This window comes from Phoxinus phoxinus (assembly GCF_949152265.1).
Source record: "Phoxinus phoxinus genome assembly, chromosome: 11".
NCBI classification, from domain to species: Eukaryota; Metazoa; Chordata; class Actinopteri; order Cypriniformes; family Leuciscidae; genus Phoxinus; species Phoxinus phoxinus.
In genome coordinates this window covers 12,013,974-12,027,677 of record NC_136886.1, presented here as the reverse complement: position 1 = coordinate 12,027,677, position 13,704 = coordinate 12,013,974, and the positions used below count along the sequence as shown (strand labels likewise).

The window sequence follows — 13,704 nt, the reverse complement described above, 5'->3', positions numbered from 1 at the left end:
CGGGGACACTATACTGTCAAAGAGCACCGTCCTTCGGATGAGACGTAAAACCGAGGTCCTGACTCTCTGTGGTCATTAAAAATCCCATGGCAATTCTTGTAAAGAGTAGGGGTGTAACCCCGGTGTCCTGGCCACATTCCACCCATTGGCCCTTACCAATCATGGCCTCTGAATAATCCCCATCCACTGAATTGGCTCTATCACTCTCTGTCCTCTCTCCACCTATAGCTGGTGTGTGGCTGTGTGGTGAGTGCCGTTGTACTGTGGCTGCCATCGCATCATCCAAGTGGATGCTGCACATTAGTGGTGGTTGAGGAGAGATTCCCTGATATGATTGTAAAGCGCTTAGGCAGTACATAGTACATATGAAAGCGCTATATAAATGCCTCATTCTATTCTATTCATTTTACCATGGTGAAAAAGTAAATGGCTACATCACGACCAGTTTGAAAGTTCTGAAGGACAATCATACATCAGAATGTTGGAGATGGTAGAAAAGGCGCATCTTTAGGCTTAAAAGATCCAGCCAAACACAATTGGTGGCAGGTAATCACAAGTTTACTTTGATGTATGCAAATGCTTTTTGTGTAATAAAGCAAGATGTGATGTTTATCATCATATGACATTCAAAGTTAGTGCGTGCTTTTCTCTAGTGTGCAAACTAAGTGTGATAAAAAAGTAGTAGGCCTATGTGTCAAATTGTGTGTATTTTCAGTGAGAGCACACAGTGTGTGCTGCATGTTGTGAAGTTTTTGTTCGTGTGCCAGTGCCACAACCTCCACTACCACGAAAGGAAAATGTGTGAAGATGTGAAAATTTCAGAGGGGAAGACACCGTGTGCAGCAGGTGTTGAATCTGCACAGCATGTGTTGCAAAAAAGGGCTTTTTTTTTCATACTGCGTGCTGCTGGAGTTATGTTTTGGCATGCATGGTCAGATATCCATCAACACAGATGGAAATCTTCAGACTCATTGTCCTAGAGAGTCGCTGTACTTTGTTTAATACTGACTTGGTGGATGTCCAGGAGTAAAAGCTCATGGCAGACGGCCAGTCTTCGGGTACATTGGGATGTCACACTGAAGATGGCAGTGTCAGTCTCCAGGAATGTTTGTTCTGGATGTTTTATTGTGGTTTTGATATTTTTAGATATTCTGAATAGTTTTCATAGGTGTGTGTGACTTTAGAGAGTAGCTTAAATGTTGTTTCTTGCATTTTAGATTGTGATTCATGTATATGCTTAGAATCAGTGTCTTATCTCCACCCTGGCTGTAGGACTGGAGACAGTCCAACGTCAAGTGACGTTCAAGTTCAACGTCCATTGTAGTTATTCTTGAAGGGGCTTAGCAGTCTCCAGTCTTGTTTATTGACAATCAGCATGAAGTCTGGTTTACTTTACAGCTTATTCTGACCAAGCAGCTCCCTCCTGTCTGACCGACATCAAAGCAATAAACCACAGCACCTCAGCAAAAGAAATCAGAAAAAGGACACTGGCGTTCCCTTTTGTCATGAACTTCAACAACCATAATACACTTTTGATTTTGGCACCACCCCTCTGTCGAGCCTGTGGGCAGGAATACAAAAATGTGGAAGGTCGTTCGGCGATATAGCAAAAATATATTTTTTTAAATGTACCCAGAACATTCCCGATTCACAAGATTTTTTCATGTTGGTTTTACTATTTTACAAGTAACTAAGCAGTACAACCAAACTAATTGACCTATTTCAAAAAATGTACATTACGAATACAATGTAATATACAAATTAAATAAACTGTGCTTTATTTTTTCACAGTAGGTGTTTTTAATAGTACAGTATTCAAGCAAGACATTAAATAGGCCTAAATGCACAAATAAAACACTACCGGGTACATAGACTTCACTGTATACATTATATACACACTGACTCTTATTAAAGCTTCTGAAGTTATTCAGTGAAGACCAGTAAGTGATGTTCTGTCTTTTGTTGTTTAATTGACAAGCATTTATTTGGCAGGCATTAAGGACAGGCTTTTATTATTGGCTTTTATTATCTATATAAATATCATTATGCAGTGTTTTCCATAACTCTCTCATTATGCTTATGGTTTTATAACTTGTTCTTAATTTCCTTATTTATATTTGACCCCCCCTCCCCCCACCCCTAACACTTAACAATACAAAGCTGATCAATACAACTTCATTTTAAGAAGGACATCACTGAAAGTAGGCAGTTCAGCAAGTTACTGTTCTTTAACATCAAACGGGATGCTAAACAAAGCGCCAGCTGCTGTTGAGTTTGAGTTTTTATTTATTTATTGTTGGACTACACTGCTTGTGCATGTTTCCGATTTAAAGAACCAGCTCCTAAAGACTGATTTTTGCAGTTTATAATTACTGATTTTGCATGGCTTTCCTCAATATTTGCGGCATTTGTTGTGTAGGTTTCCTGTGAAAATACACCAGTCAACATTTTTCTGACATTTGTAATACTTTTCTGACCTCAAGAACCATTGGGTTTATTTGTTCATCTCAGTCATCTTTGTAAGCCCATTGCATTGTGTTTTGCCCTCCTGTTATAAAGATCTCATTATTCGTGATGAGTTTGTGCAATGACTAAAGTTCGTGAAACTCAGTATCATTACTGACTGATTATAATTTGTAATCTAAAATCTGGCCATCCAAAAGACTAGATAGAGAAGTATAGACCAAATATTCTACCATGTTTTCTAATTTTCTCTTCTGCCATCCCCATTTCTATGACTTTGCTTGATCATGACCTGGCCCGTAGAGGAATATTCAGACGTGCAGAACTTCAGAGACATGACAAGGCTTGTAAAGCCTGTGGAATGGTTGTGGTCTCTCTAAACAATATCGCACTGCAGTGGTCTGATGGAGCAAAACACGTCATTCTCTGTGACAGGGCCGCTTTGTCTTAATGATCTGGTTTAACTGCCAGTAAATAAAAAGAAAAGACAAGATTTCTGATAACATCTAAGCATTTTTTCTAAGATGTCATCTAAAAAAGAAGTTCAGGAAACTACTGCAGCATTAAAGAGGAACGATGTTTAGCTCACTCAAGACAAACTTCCCTTTTACCTCACAGCGGTTAAAAAAATGGTTAATGATTAATATTGCATTTAGGAATTTAATTGTGACCATTCAGGTCGGCATTATATTTTAAGCAAGTGAACCTACAGTGAAAAGTGCTAGACTTCATCAGCAACTGTGTTTGACAGATGTAACCCACAAAACTGAGCTGTCATGTCTTGTTGTCCACAGTCCCTTAACCCACTTCCTTTTTGACGAAAGATACTGACCTGCATACTTGGCTATGCTTAAAAAAAAAAAACTAGACTTTTTTGAATATTTACTGGACAGTAGTTTGTTTGCGTCCTGCCTGGATTAGCTGTTCGTTTATAAATATTCATCCTGTAGTGTTTAAATAATGGAGCTGCCAAAAGTGGGTGTGACATGCTGTAATGCCTCAGGAAATACTACCAGCTGCAATACTGTACATTCCTTAACACAAACTCGGCTCATGAAAAGGGCGCAGTAATTGTGTGATGTCAGTTCTGAGTTACGTCACCTTTTTTTTGTGCCGATCTCAGTTCATTGTCAAAGATCAGATTGTTGAAATTTATGCGTGAACTATGACTGCACGATTTTGACAATTTTATATAAATATATACACATACACTCTTTTGGACCTTATTACTCCATAAAGGGTGCATATTAGTACTTTTTAAAGGTACATATGGCACTTCTGCATGCCATCTTGTTTATATAGACTTTACATCCAAAACAAACAAACTGTTTCTTATTGACTTCATATTTATTTATATTATCAAGTCAAATGTCAGGTCAGTAAATCATGAAAGTTCGTAAATGGTTAACTTCATATTAGATGCATCAGGAGTATGTGTAAGGCTGTGTGTCTACCACAGTGTTTTTAGCTAGCTGATAATGCCTAGCTGCGGATGCTTAAGAGCGGTTTGGTGGTGCAGCTTATTTTTTTTTTAAATTCAGTTGAGACGCTTTGGTTGTGTGTTAGTTAAAGTGTTAGTATCTGTTTTTGCATGCATTTAGAAATGTAAAAATGTTGACACTGTGAAGTATGGTATTTGCACAGGCCTTTGTTTTTTAACATTGGTCATAATGTAAAAATAATTATCGAATAATGGGTATTAGAGCAGCACGGATTTTCGAAACATTTTTCGAAACAAAAAAAGACATTAGACAACTAAAGAAAATTAATTAACATGCAAACTAGAGGTTCTGACAAAATGTTCATTGCTTTAGTCTATTTAAAAATATATTAGTTTCTATGAAATAATTAAAAAAAAATGTTGAATTTGAAAGTCATTCATAAAGAATTCGTTAATTGGATGAATCGGCGTTTGTAAATGAATAAATCTTTAAAATGAATGATTCAATGACACTGTTTTTAAACACTCACTCCACCTCCTGGCATACTGATCAGCAATGAATACATACAAGTGTCAAAATTCTTTCAAAAAATATTTTCTCTTATTTTGATCTCTACAGTAGACATCGGTGTTTATACCCAAACTATACACTTTTTATCCTGTTATTTAAATGTTTGTAACGCATAAATAAAGATAATGTGTGGTTGAAAAGACTGTTTGTGAAGCTGCTTCATACTGTACATTTACATGGCAGCTACTCTCGCAGATTTGAATGTTGAAGTGTGATGTTCACACTTTCAAAGGTTGACCAAAGTCCCTCAAGTCTTTGGTTTAAATAGTTTCACATCGCAAGCGTCAGCGGAGCGTGAGCATTACGCGTTTCTGACACTCATTCAGAATGGGCAGCGACTAAAATCATGCTCCGCTGACACTTGCGATGTAAAACAGGCAGAATAGATATTGCAGAATCATTGTAATTTAGGAATAAGAATGCGTGGGGGTTTGGATCAAGATTGCGATCTTTTAACGATTAATCGCGCAGCTCTGGATCTGAATTTTACTTTGCATCATTATATTTCATAGTTGATATTCAGTCTAACATCTGTGTTCAATCTCAGCTCACGTTTATTTTCCAAACTTTTCAAACTTCACCACTAGTGACTTAACTGAATTGCAAAAAGAATAATATCCTAACCGATTTCCAAAATGCCAGCCCTTCTGCCCAAAGAAGTAGTCCTGTCCTGTTTACATTCTTCAGGAAGTCAGTCTATGAGTGCTTGCTTATTGTTATCTATGCACATCACACAGTGCCAGTAGTACATCAAAACAAATGACACTATTCAGCTTTAATGCAATGTGATTAACATTTTAGAGTACATTTGTTCAGTCAAAAAGCACAGTTTGCTGATGCCGCTGTCAGTGTCGCCCATAGCAGTGTGTGTCTGATAACATCACTGTTTCTCTAGAGACACTCAGACTGCAGGGTCCCACTCGCTTATACTCTCTTCCTCATCACATATCTCCTTCTGCTTTTTTTCCTCTAAGTTCCTCTCTCTGGAAGTGCTTCATGATTGGGTGCACAAGTATCTTCCTAAATAAGTCTAGATGTGTACTTGCTAGTGATGTCCAGAGGCACAGCTGAGCACACTAAGGACGTCTGTAGTATTTATCTGACTTAGGTTTTTAGTTGTTTACCTCTACAAGACCACAGTAGCCCCTCTCCATTTCCTCAGGCCTGCTTTGTGGTTCCTCTTTTGATGTCCTTTAGACCAATTGTCTTGTCAGCAACTGTTGTGCACTTTTGGCCATTACCAGTTTAAGCAACAAGCAATTTGTCTGTCCATGTTAAATGTGCTGCAAAACATGACATGCAATGATTGCATTCACAGCCAATCAGATGTTTGTTTAGTGTACAGGTTCTGGACCAGCTTTTTAAGTGAGAGTTGGACGTTTCTAGCAATTAAATCAATGTCAGCAGTATGAACTTCCCTTTACAGGAGAGATTTATTGCATTGTGCCAGATTAGGACGCGAACATGAGGTTTTGCCCCATTAGGGGAAGAGAGGAAGTAGGAGGGCACTTTCATTCTGACAGTCGACTCTGTGAGGTGTGAAAAAGTTACCCAGTTGCAAAGATAACAACGGTTTTTTTTTATGTTTTGTGGTCTTATATTTTCCTGTCAACTATTAAAACGCTTGCTTGCCCTGTTGCCATGGTTTCCAAACATTACCATTGTTTATGTTAGTGCTTACTATGTGTGATATCAAAACCATACAGTCAGGAGTGTTTTGGACAGCCTTCTGGAGCAGAACAATGTGGGATTAAAATTGTAGTTTTGTTATTTAATAGTCTTGTAGAATTTACTAATCTTACTTATTAAAGCTGCAGTCCGGCACTTTTTTGTGTTTAAAAATATCAAAAAAGACATTTTTGAAAAAAAACTTAACCAGCCAGTGTTCAAAACGATCTGCTTGCCTTACCTCGATTCAAAACGGTAAGCTTGTAATAATGATTTTAATTCCAGTGGTACTGGTGGATTTCCGCGGGAATTTCAAGCATGTCTTTGCGTCATTACGTCACTTCTGTACACATATAGAATGAGTCCCGGCTAGTCGCCTATATAGCGTGTGTGGATGATGGTGGAGTTTTAGTTTAGCACTTGGTATGGCGGATCCCGAAAGTTTAAAGCGACAATCACCAGGGACAACTGGAGAGTCACCAGTTGTAAAACCCAAAAGACTTCGGACTTCAGAGTGGCTACAGAAAAAAAGAGACTGCAACCGAGCCCATGCTAAAACAGGGATAAACATCGGCAGGGCTTTTGAAAGGTGGCGTGAACTCCGTGTTTTGAAGGGGTTCAAAATGTATGTGAATAAAATTTGATTATATTACAGTTTTAAATAAGCATTTGATTACACATACGTGTGTGTTTTTTATTTAAAAGAGAAACAGTTATAAGGAACATAAATTTGTTGGTATGACAATTAGAATTTATACTGCACAGAAATGAAAACTGAACTACAGGTAGCCCTAATACACATTAAATGTAGTCACGCAATAATGATGTAGAATAATTAATAATTTGAGAACAAAATATATTTTTCACGTTTTGACGTGATATGCAATCGTTAGATTTAATCAGCATGATATAGCCTATACTGCAATGCTTCCCCCACCCCCCGAATTTGGTCAGAACAAAAGTGAATGTTACTTACTTGTTCAGATGACATTTACCGATGAAAATTCTAATGTTGGTTAACGTTATACACTTTCAAAAAGTATACTCTGAGATTGCTGATGACAGTAGTACAGTATCCACAGCGACGCGGCAGCGACAGGTTCTCCTCAATACATTGTGTTCATCCGCGCTGTTTCATGCCGATTTACTACCCACGCACAGTTAATAATTCCGCGAATAACTGCAATTGCAGATTTCGAACAGAGATGGCGACAAAGAGGAAAAACGACGGACTGCAGCTTTAATGTTATTATTAGTAGTAAAATGTTGCACATAGTAAAAATGAGTGTACAGTGTACACTACTGTTAAAATGTTTTTTGATAAATCTATTATACTCACTAAGATATATTATTATTTATAACATTGATTTGATCACAAATACAGTAAAAACTGTAATATTGTGAAATATTACAATTTAAAATAACTTAACTATTTTAATATATTTTAAGCAAGATTTTTAATGGCAGAGCTGAATTTTTAGCGTCATTACTGTCACATGATCCTTAAGGAATCATTCTAATATGCTCAGCTGTTGCACAATAAACAGTTCTTCTTATCAATGTGCAAAGTAGTTGTTCTGCTATATATTCAGAATGAATAGAAAGGTGAAATTAATTTTTTTTAAACTGATTTTCTTTTGTAAAAATATAGCCTACATTGTCAGTTTTGATCAATGTAATGCTTCTTTGCTGAATAAAATACATTTCTGACTCATCTTTTTAATGATAGTTACATTATACTGTAAGAATAAGTGCTTCCAAGTTCCAATCGAGTGGTGTCCATTTGTCTTGGCTTTAGAATGTCAAGAAAAACTGAGTCATGCAGTTGATATTGTTCTGATTCATCGCTTTTGAAGTGGAAGGTCAAGTCAAGCGTGTTACATTCTGAGATGGGCATTCAGAATTCCTGTCAAATGATCTGTTTTATACCGCACATTTTGACAAATATTGTCTTCAACATGCATAAAATAATTATAATTTTTTTATAGCACTAGTAGTATGCTATCCTGAATGTAGCCAGTGTTCTTGTCTCATATGTGTTTCATGTTTCGTTCTAGAGTGATGGCGTCCACAGTGACTCTGGAAGATGCTCTGTCCAATGTGGACCTGCTGGAGGAGCTGCCGCTACCAGATCAGCAGCCCTGCATCGAGCCTCTGCCCTCGTCCCTCATTTACCAGGTAACAACTGACCCCTGATCAGCCCTTCATCTAGACTGCAAAAAAAGATGGACGACGCGTCTCCACTTCCTTCTACTGCAGAAAAATGAAGCCAAATTATCCCAGAAACGATTGTTGCCTTGATCGAAATGCTTTGGCTTCACTTTTCAGGACATGTGCAACACACATTGATCTAGATCTTCAGTATATTTTAGAATATATAAACCCAAATGACCTACACATGTACAAAAGGGTGCTTGCATAACCACACTGCTGCTTTTTGCCACCCTCAGCCCAACTTCAACACCAACTTTGAGGACCGCAATGCCTTCGTGACAGGCATCGCCCGTTACATCGAGCAGGCCACCGTCCACTCCAACATGGTAAGATCCTCTCAGCATTTTCACACAAACAGCTTAGCTTGTTCATCTCCACCTTCATGAGGTGCCCTTCTTTAATTTATTAAACCTCGACTCAATCACAGCTCTGTAAAGCTAACCTCGGCTGTCTGAACCAGTCTATCAAGCCAGCTCTCTGGAAGCCCTGCTAAAGAGGAGTCTGTCAGGGGCTTGAAATGATTCAAGAGGGCCCATTTGAGTACCTCATTGTCCGCGGTCACCGTGCTCATTTGAGGAGCCTGGCCAAGCGAAGTAGGCCGCTCTGAATGGTTTTTGTATTGAATGTGAATTGCTGTGTGCTCTATTAGTGAGAGGTAAAAGCTGTCGGGGACTGTTTGGCATCAGTTAGGAATTGAGGTGTGTGTGGAAGTAGTTTTTACACACACACACACACACACACACACACACACACACACACACACACACACACACACACACACACACACACACACACACACACACACACAGAGAGAGAGAGTTAATGGTTGTTTTGTTACTCCTAGCAGAGATTTTCTAAGTTGTTAAGATCTGAAGATTAAGTGGGTTAATCTGTTCTTTGGGAATATATTCAACACGAGATAATGGTTTATTGTAGAATCTGTTTTTGAAGCATGTACACATTGGTCTTCAAAATTCACTAGTCCAGAAATTCTTTTTATTTTGCATTATGAATATTAGTAGTAGTAGTTTAAAATAGAAAATCTTAATTATAAAAAAATTTTTTTTCATCAGTTTAATTGAAAATTGACACATTTATTATTAATTTTATTTGAGTAAAACTAGATATTTAAGATTCTAGATTAGTCTATTTTTTTTCTTCATTTACTTCATAGTTTGTTTTTAGTATCCTAAAACTTTATTATTTGAGGGGAGGAAGGAAGGAACGATTTAACGGCATTCAGTTACTCGAGTATATTTTAATTTTGTAATGAGATTTTGCTGTGTTGCAGAATGAGATGTTGGAGGAAGGACAGGAGTATGCTGTGATGCTGTATACATGGAGAAGCTGTTCAAGAGCTATCCCTCAGGTAATTAGTAATGCCAAAAGCCTCTCAAAAACCACCAACACAGGCTGGTAGTCTGTTGATTTGACCCTCTCCATCTGTCCCTCTCTCAGGTGAAGTGTAATGAACAGCCTAACCGAGTGGAGATCTATGAGAAGACAGTGGAGGTGCTCGAGCCGGAAGTCACCAAACTAATGAACTTCATGTACTTTCAGGTAACGCTTAATGCTATTTCTGAATTTGAGTACAGGATGTTGTAAGATACACTAATGCTTCGCTCTCATTTTACTTCACTCTCAGAGGACAGCGATAGATCGCTTCTGTGGGGAAGTTCGACGTCTTTGTCACGCTGAGCGGAGGAAGGACTTTGTGTCTGAAGCCTATCTGCTCACGCTGGGGAAGTTCATCAACATGTTTGCGGTGCTGGATGAACTTAAGAACATGAAGTGCAGTGTCAAAAATGATCACTCCGCCTACAAGAGGTAACTTTCTGTGAGCCTCAGTTCTGCGTCGGGCCTCGTCATTAATACATGTGGCCTCTAGATGGCAGTCATGCTACATCTTCTATCCAGTTATCACTGATCCATACATGCACTAAGAAAAAGTTTACACATACACACTACTTTTAAGATTTTTGTAATGTATCCTATGTTCAACAAGGCTGCATTAATGTGATCAAAAATACAATAAAACAGTAATATTGTGAACTATTATTACAACTTTTTACAATGTAAATGTATAATTTATTCCTGGCTGAATTTTCAGCATCATTACTCCATTCTTCAGTGTCACATGATCCTTCAGAAATCGTTGTAATATGCTATTAAATGATGATAAACAGAACAGAGATGCTGCACAAAAAACTGCGTACCATCATATGCCTAAAGAGACTAGAGCTGTCTAGTTTTATTTTCCCTGCTCTTTCAGAGTGTTCGTGTGGATTTGAGTTTGTTTTCAGCATGCCCACCCACTGAACACATTTTTATGAAATGTCAGATTTGTCAACCACCCATCCAGTTTTCCACCTCATGTCATCTAACTTTTCTCGTCACTCTCTAGCTGTCTTTCTCTATGCCTCTATCGCAGTTTTTTTAATTCTGTTTGTTTGTCTTTCCAGGAGTCTGTAGATATGACTTTTCCTGCATTATCACTGTTCCCACAACAAACAACAGCAACATATTTTTACAAGTGTCAGATTCTTAAAAAAAAAAAAATCCAACAATTTATTATGTTTGGCCTGAATTCTATATAATTGCTTGTCGTAGTGACACAACACTTGAAGTGGCCTCATTGTGATATATTCACCATCAGTTTTTCTCTGCTTATATTGTCCTCTTTGTCCATCAGGGCTGCCCAGTTCCTGAGGAAAATGTCCGAGCCATCCTCCATTCAGGAATCTCAGAACTTATCCATGTTTCTGGCCAACCACAACAAGATCACACAGGTACCACACCATCTTCTGTAAACTAACACTTAATACAGAGAAAATGCATCTAAACAAACAAAGAGTGTTTTGCAACTGATGACATTTTTGTTTTTGTATATTATGTAGCAGTTCTTGAACTGTGAAATGCACAACATTTACTCCATGTCTCTATATACAGCAGCATAATAAATGTGTCAGTGCTGCCTTCAGACATGTTCTGTGTATGAGTCAATGATATTGACAGGCATCTCTGTTTCAGTCCCTACAGCAGCAGCTTGAGGTGATTAACGGATTTGATGAGCTGTTGGCAGACATTGTCAACTTGTGTGTGGACTACTACGAAAACAAGATGTACCTCACCCCCAGTGAGAAACACATGCTACTCAAAGTAAGTATGAACACACTGACATTTAAATACACACTGTCTTCTAGCATCTGGAACATAACCGTTTAAAAGTTTGGGGTAACAAGTCTTTTATGCTTGCCTCATAAAATACAATAAAAACAGTAAAATTGTTTAATATTATTACAATTTAAAATAACTTTTTTTTAATTATTTTTAAATGTAAGTTATTCTTTTGATGGCAAAGCTGAATTCTCAGCAGTCATTACTTTAGTCTTTAGTGTCACATAATCCTTCAGAAATCATTCTAATATGATGATCTGATAAAAAAAAAAAAACATGATCAATGTTGAAAATGGTTGTGCTGCTTAATCTTTTTTTAGGATTCTATGATGAATAGAAAGTTTAAAAGAATAGCGTTTATTTGAAATTTTTTGAAACATTAAGGGGCTATTTACTCGACACCATTTTCAGCTAAAAGCGTAAAACATTTAATGCTTTTTAGGTCGTTCATTTACACGACAACAGCGTTTTGGGTGCCTGAAAAAACGCAAACTTTTGACAACTGGTTTCAAAGTGCACGTTTTTGAAAACGGTCTCCGTGTAAACAACCTAAATGAATCTCTGAAGATGATGACGTCATGCACATGGGTGTGACTTGTTCAGCCTATAGTGCTTCAACTCCATGGCAGCAGAATATAGCTGTTTAGGTTTTAGGTTTGTATAGGTTTTTAGTCGTTTTCGTGATCCGTGTGCATGGGGATCGTTTTACCAATGGTGTCTTCTGTATGCAGAAAACTCATAGTAAAAACTTCGCCGTTTCAAGCATGTTGTTGTGTAAATATACCCTAAAAATGTCTGTCACTTTTGATCATTTTACCCAAACCTTTGTACCCAAAGTTTAGTTAAGGATGGTACCATATTATTTTGATGACATTTCTCAGACTTTTGATGATATTGCATTTGAATCTTGATATTTATGTATCATCATCTTGACCAAACAATAATTCAACAGATTCAAAATGTTTAACACAACTAAAAAATCTATATATTATTAAGGCATTGTTCCACATAGTTTTTTGTGACTGTCTTGTAGGTGATGGGCTTTGGTCTCTATCTCATGGATGGAACCAACAGCAACATTTACAAACTGGATGCCAAGAAGAGAATCAACCTCACAAAGATTGACAAATTTTTCAAGGTGTGTGTATGCGTGTGTGCTTTTCCTGATGTAAACGGCGTTCCATCTCGTCTGACAACTTGTGTCAATCTGAGACAGATTTTGATGTGATTTGACATTCTGCTTTACCCCTACAGCAATTGCAAGTAGTGCCTTTGTTTGGTGACATGCAGATTGAACTGGCCCGCTATATTAAAACCAGCGCCCACTATGAGGAAAACAAGTCCAGGTGAGTGCCCATGCAGGCCATAGTTAAATAGGAACGCTGTTGTTTGCCGATGTGTTTTAGCTTACTATGATTAAATTAATAGATCACCTTCCAAACTCGTATAACTTTATCTTTTGTGAAATTCAGCAGATATTTTTAACAATGTACTGGTTGGTCTTTTCCAAGAAACTGTAAATTCATATAAAATAAAAGTTTTATAAGTAGTCTGTGTCCACTGTATGCTGTTTTTTTTGCTACTGTTTACATTTGGAAAGAGTATTTGCAGTATTAGGCACACAATTAAATTCCAGTCAAAAACACAAAAGAGTTTCTTCTTTTTGTGAAAGAATAAAAATGGTCTTTTTATATTTGTGTGAAGTATCTACTAGATCCTTCCATGTTTTTTAATTGCCTGTCCTCTTCCATCCTCTAGGTGGTCGTGCACATCTGCAGGCAGTAGTCCGCAGTATAATATCTGCGAGCAGATGATTCAAATCCGTGAAGACCATATGCGCTTCATTTCTGAGCTGGCTCGCTACAGCAACAGTGAGGTGAGAGTTTTATTTTTTCTTCAGTCTTTTTAAAGAAATGCAGTGTAGACTGCACAGTCGCCATGTACTGACTCATATTGCCATGACGTTGGCGGGGGACAAAATGTCTGTTACCTAATCTGCCAAATGTCTTACTCTTTCTAAACATAAAAACCTCTGACAAAGTTAGCTCTCCGAGTCGTTCTCAGAGAACTAACTTTGAAAATAAATTTTTTTTTGAAAGCAAAACTTTGGCTGTAGTAATCATCCTCAATCTTCCACTGCTACAGACTTTTTGTTAAACATCTGGTCTGA

The 13,704-nt window shown here is 37.6% G+C and overlaps 1 protein-coding gene across 3 annotated transcripts in view; it reads left to right on the top strand.

Annotated features, from left to right (window-relative positions):
* The window catches only part of cyfip1 (cytoplasmic FMR1 interacting protein 1), a 41,694-nt gene that overhangs the window by 4,855 nt on the left and 23,135 nt on the right, over positions 1-13,704 (top strand). For all 3 annotated transcript variants that reach the window (XR_013799586.1, XM_079628826.1, XM_079628825.1), the window contains exons 2-11: positions 8,201-8,321; positions 8,594-8,683; positions 9,649-9,726; positions 9,816-9,917; positions 10,003-10,184; positions 11,050-11,146; positions 11,388-11,516; positions 12,568-12,672; positions 12,789-12,880; positions 13,293-13,410. Coding sequence is in view for 2 of the 3 variants with exons in the window: in XM_079628826.1 (XP_079484952.1) it covers positions 8,205-8,321; positions 8,594-8,683; positions 9,649-9,726; positions 9,816-9,917; positions 10,003-10,184; positions 11,050-11,146; positions 11,388-11,516; positions 12,568-12,672; positions 12,789-12,880; positions 13,293-13,410 (1,110 nt within the window). In the remaining variant the exon portion in view is untranslated. The remainder of the gene's footprint in view (positions 1-8,200; positions 8,322-8,593; positions 8,684-9,648; positions 9,727-9,815; positions 9,918-10,002; positions 10,185-11,049; positions 11,147-11,387; positions 11,517-12,567; positions 12,673-12,788; positions 12,881-13,292; positions 13,411-13,704) is intronic.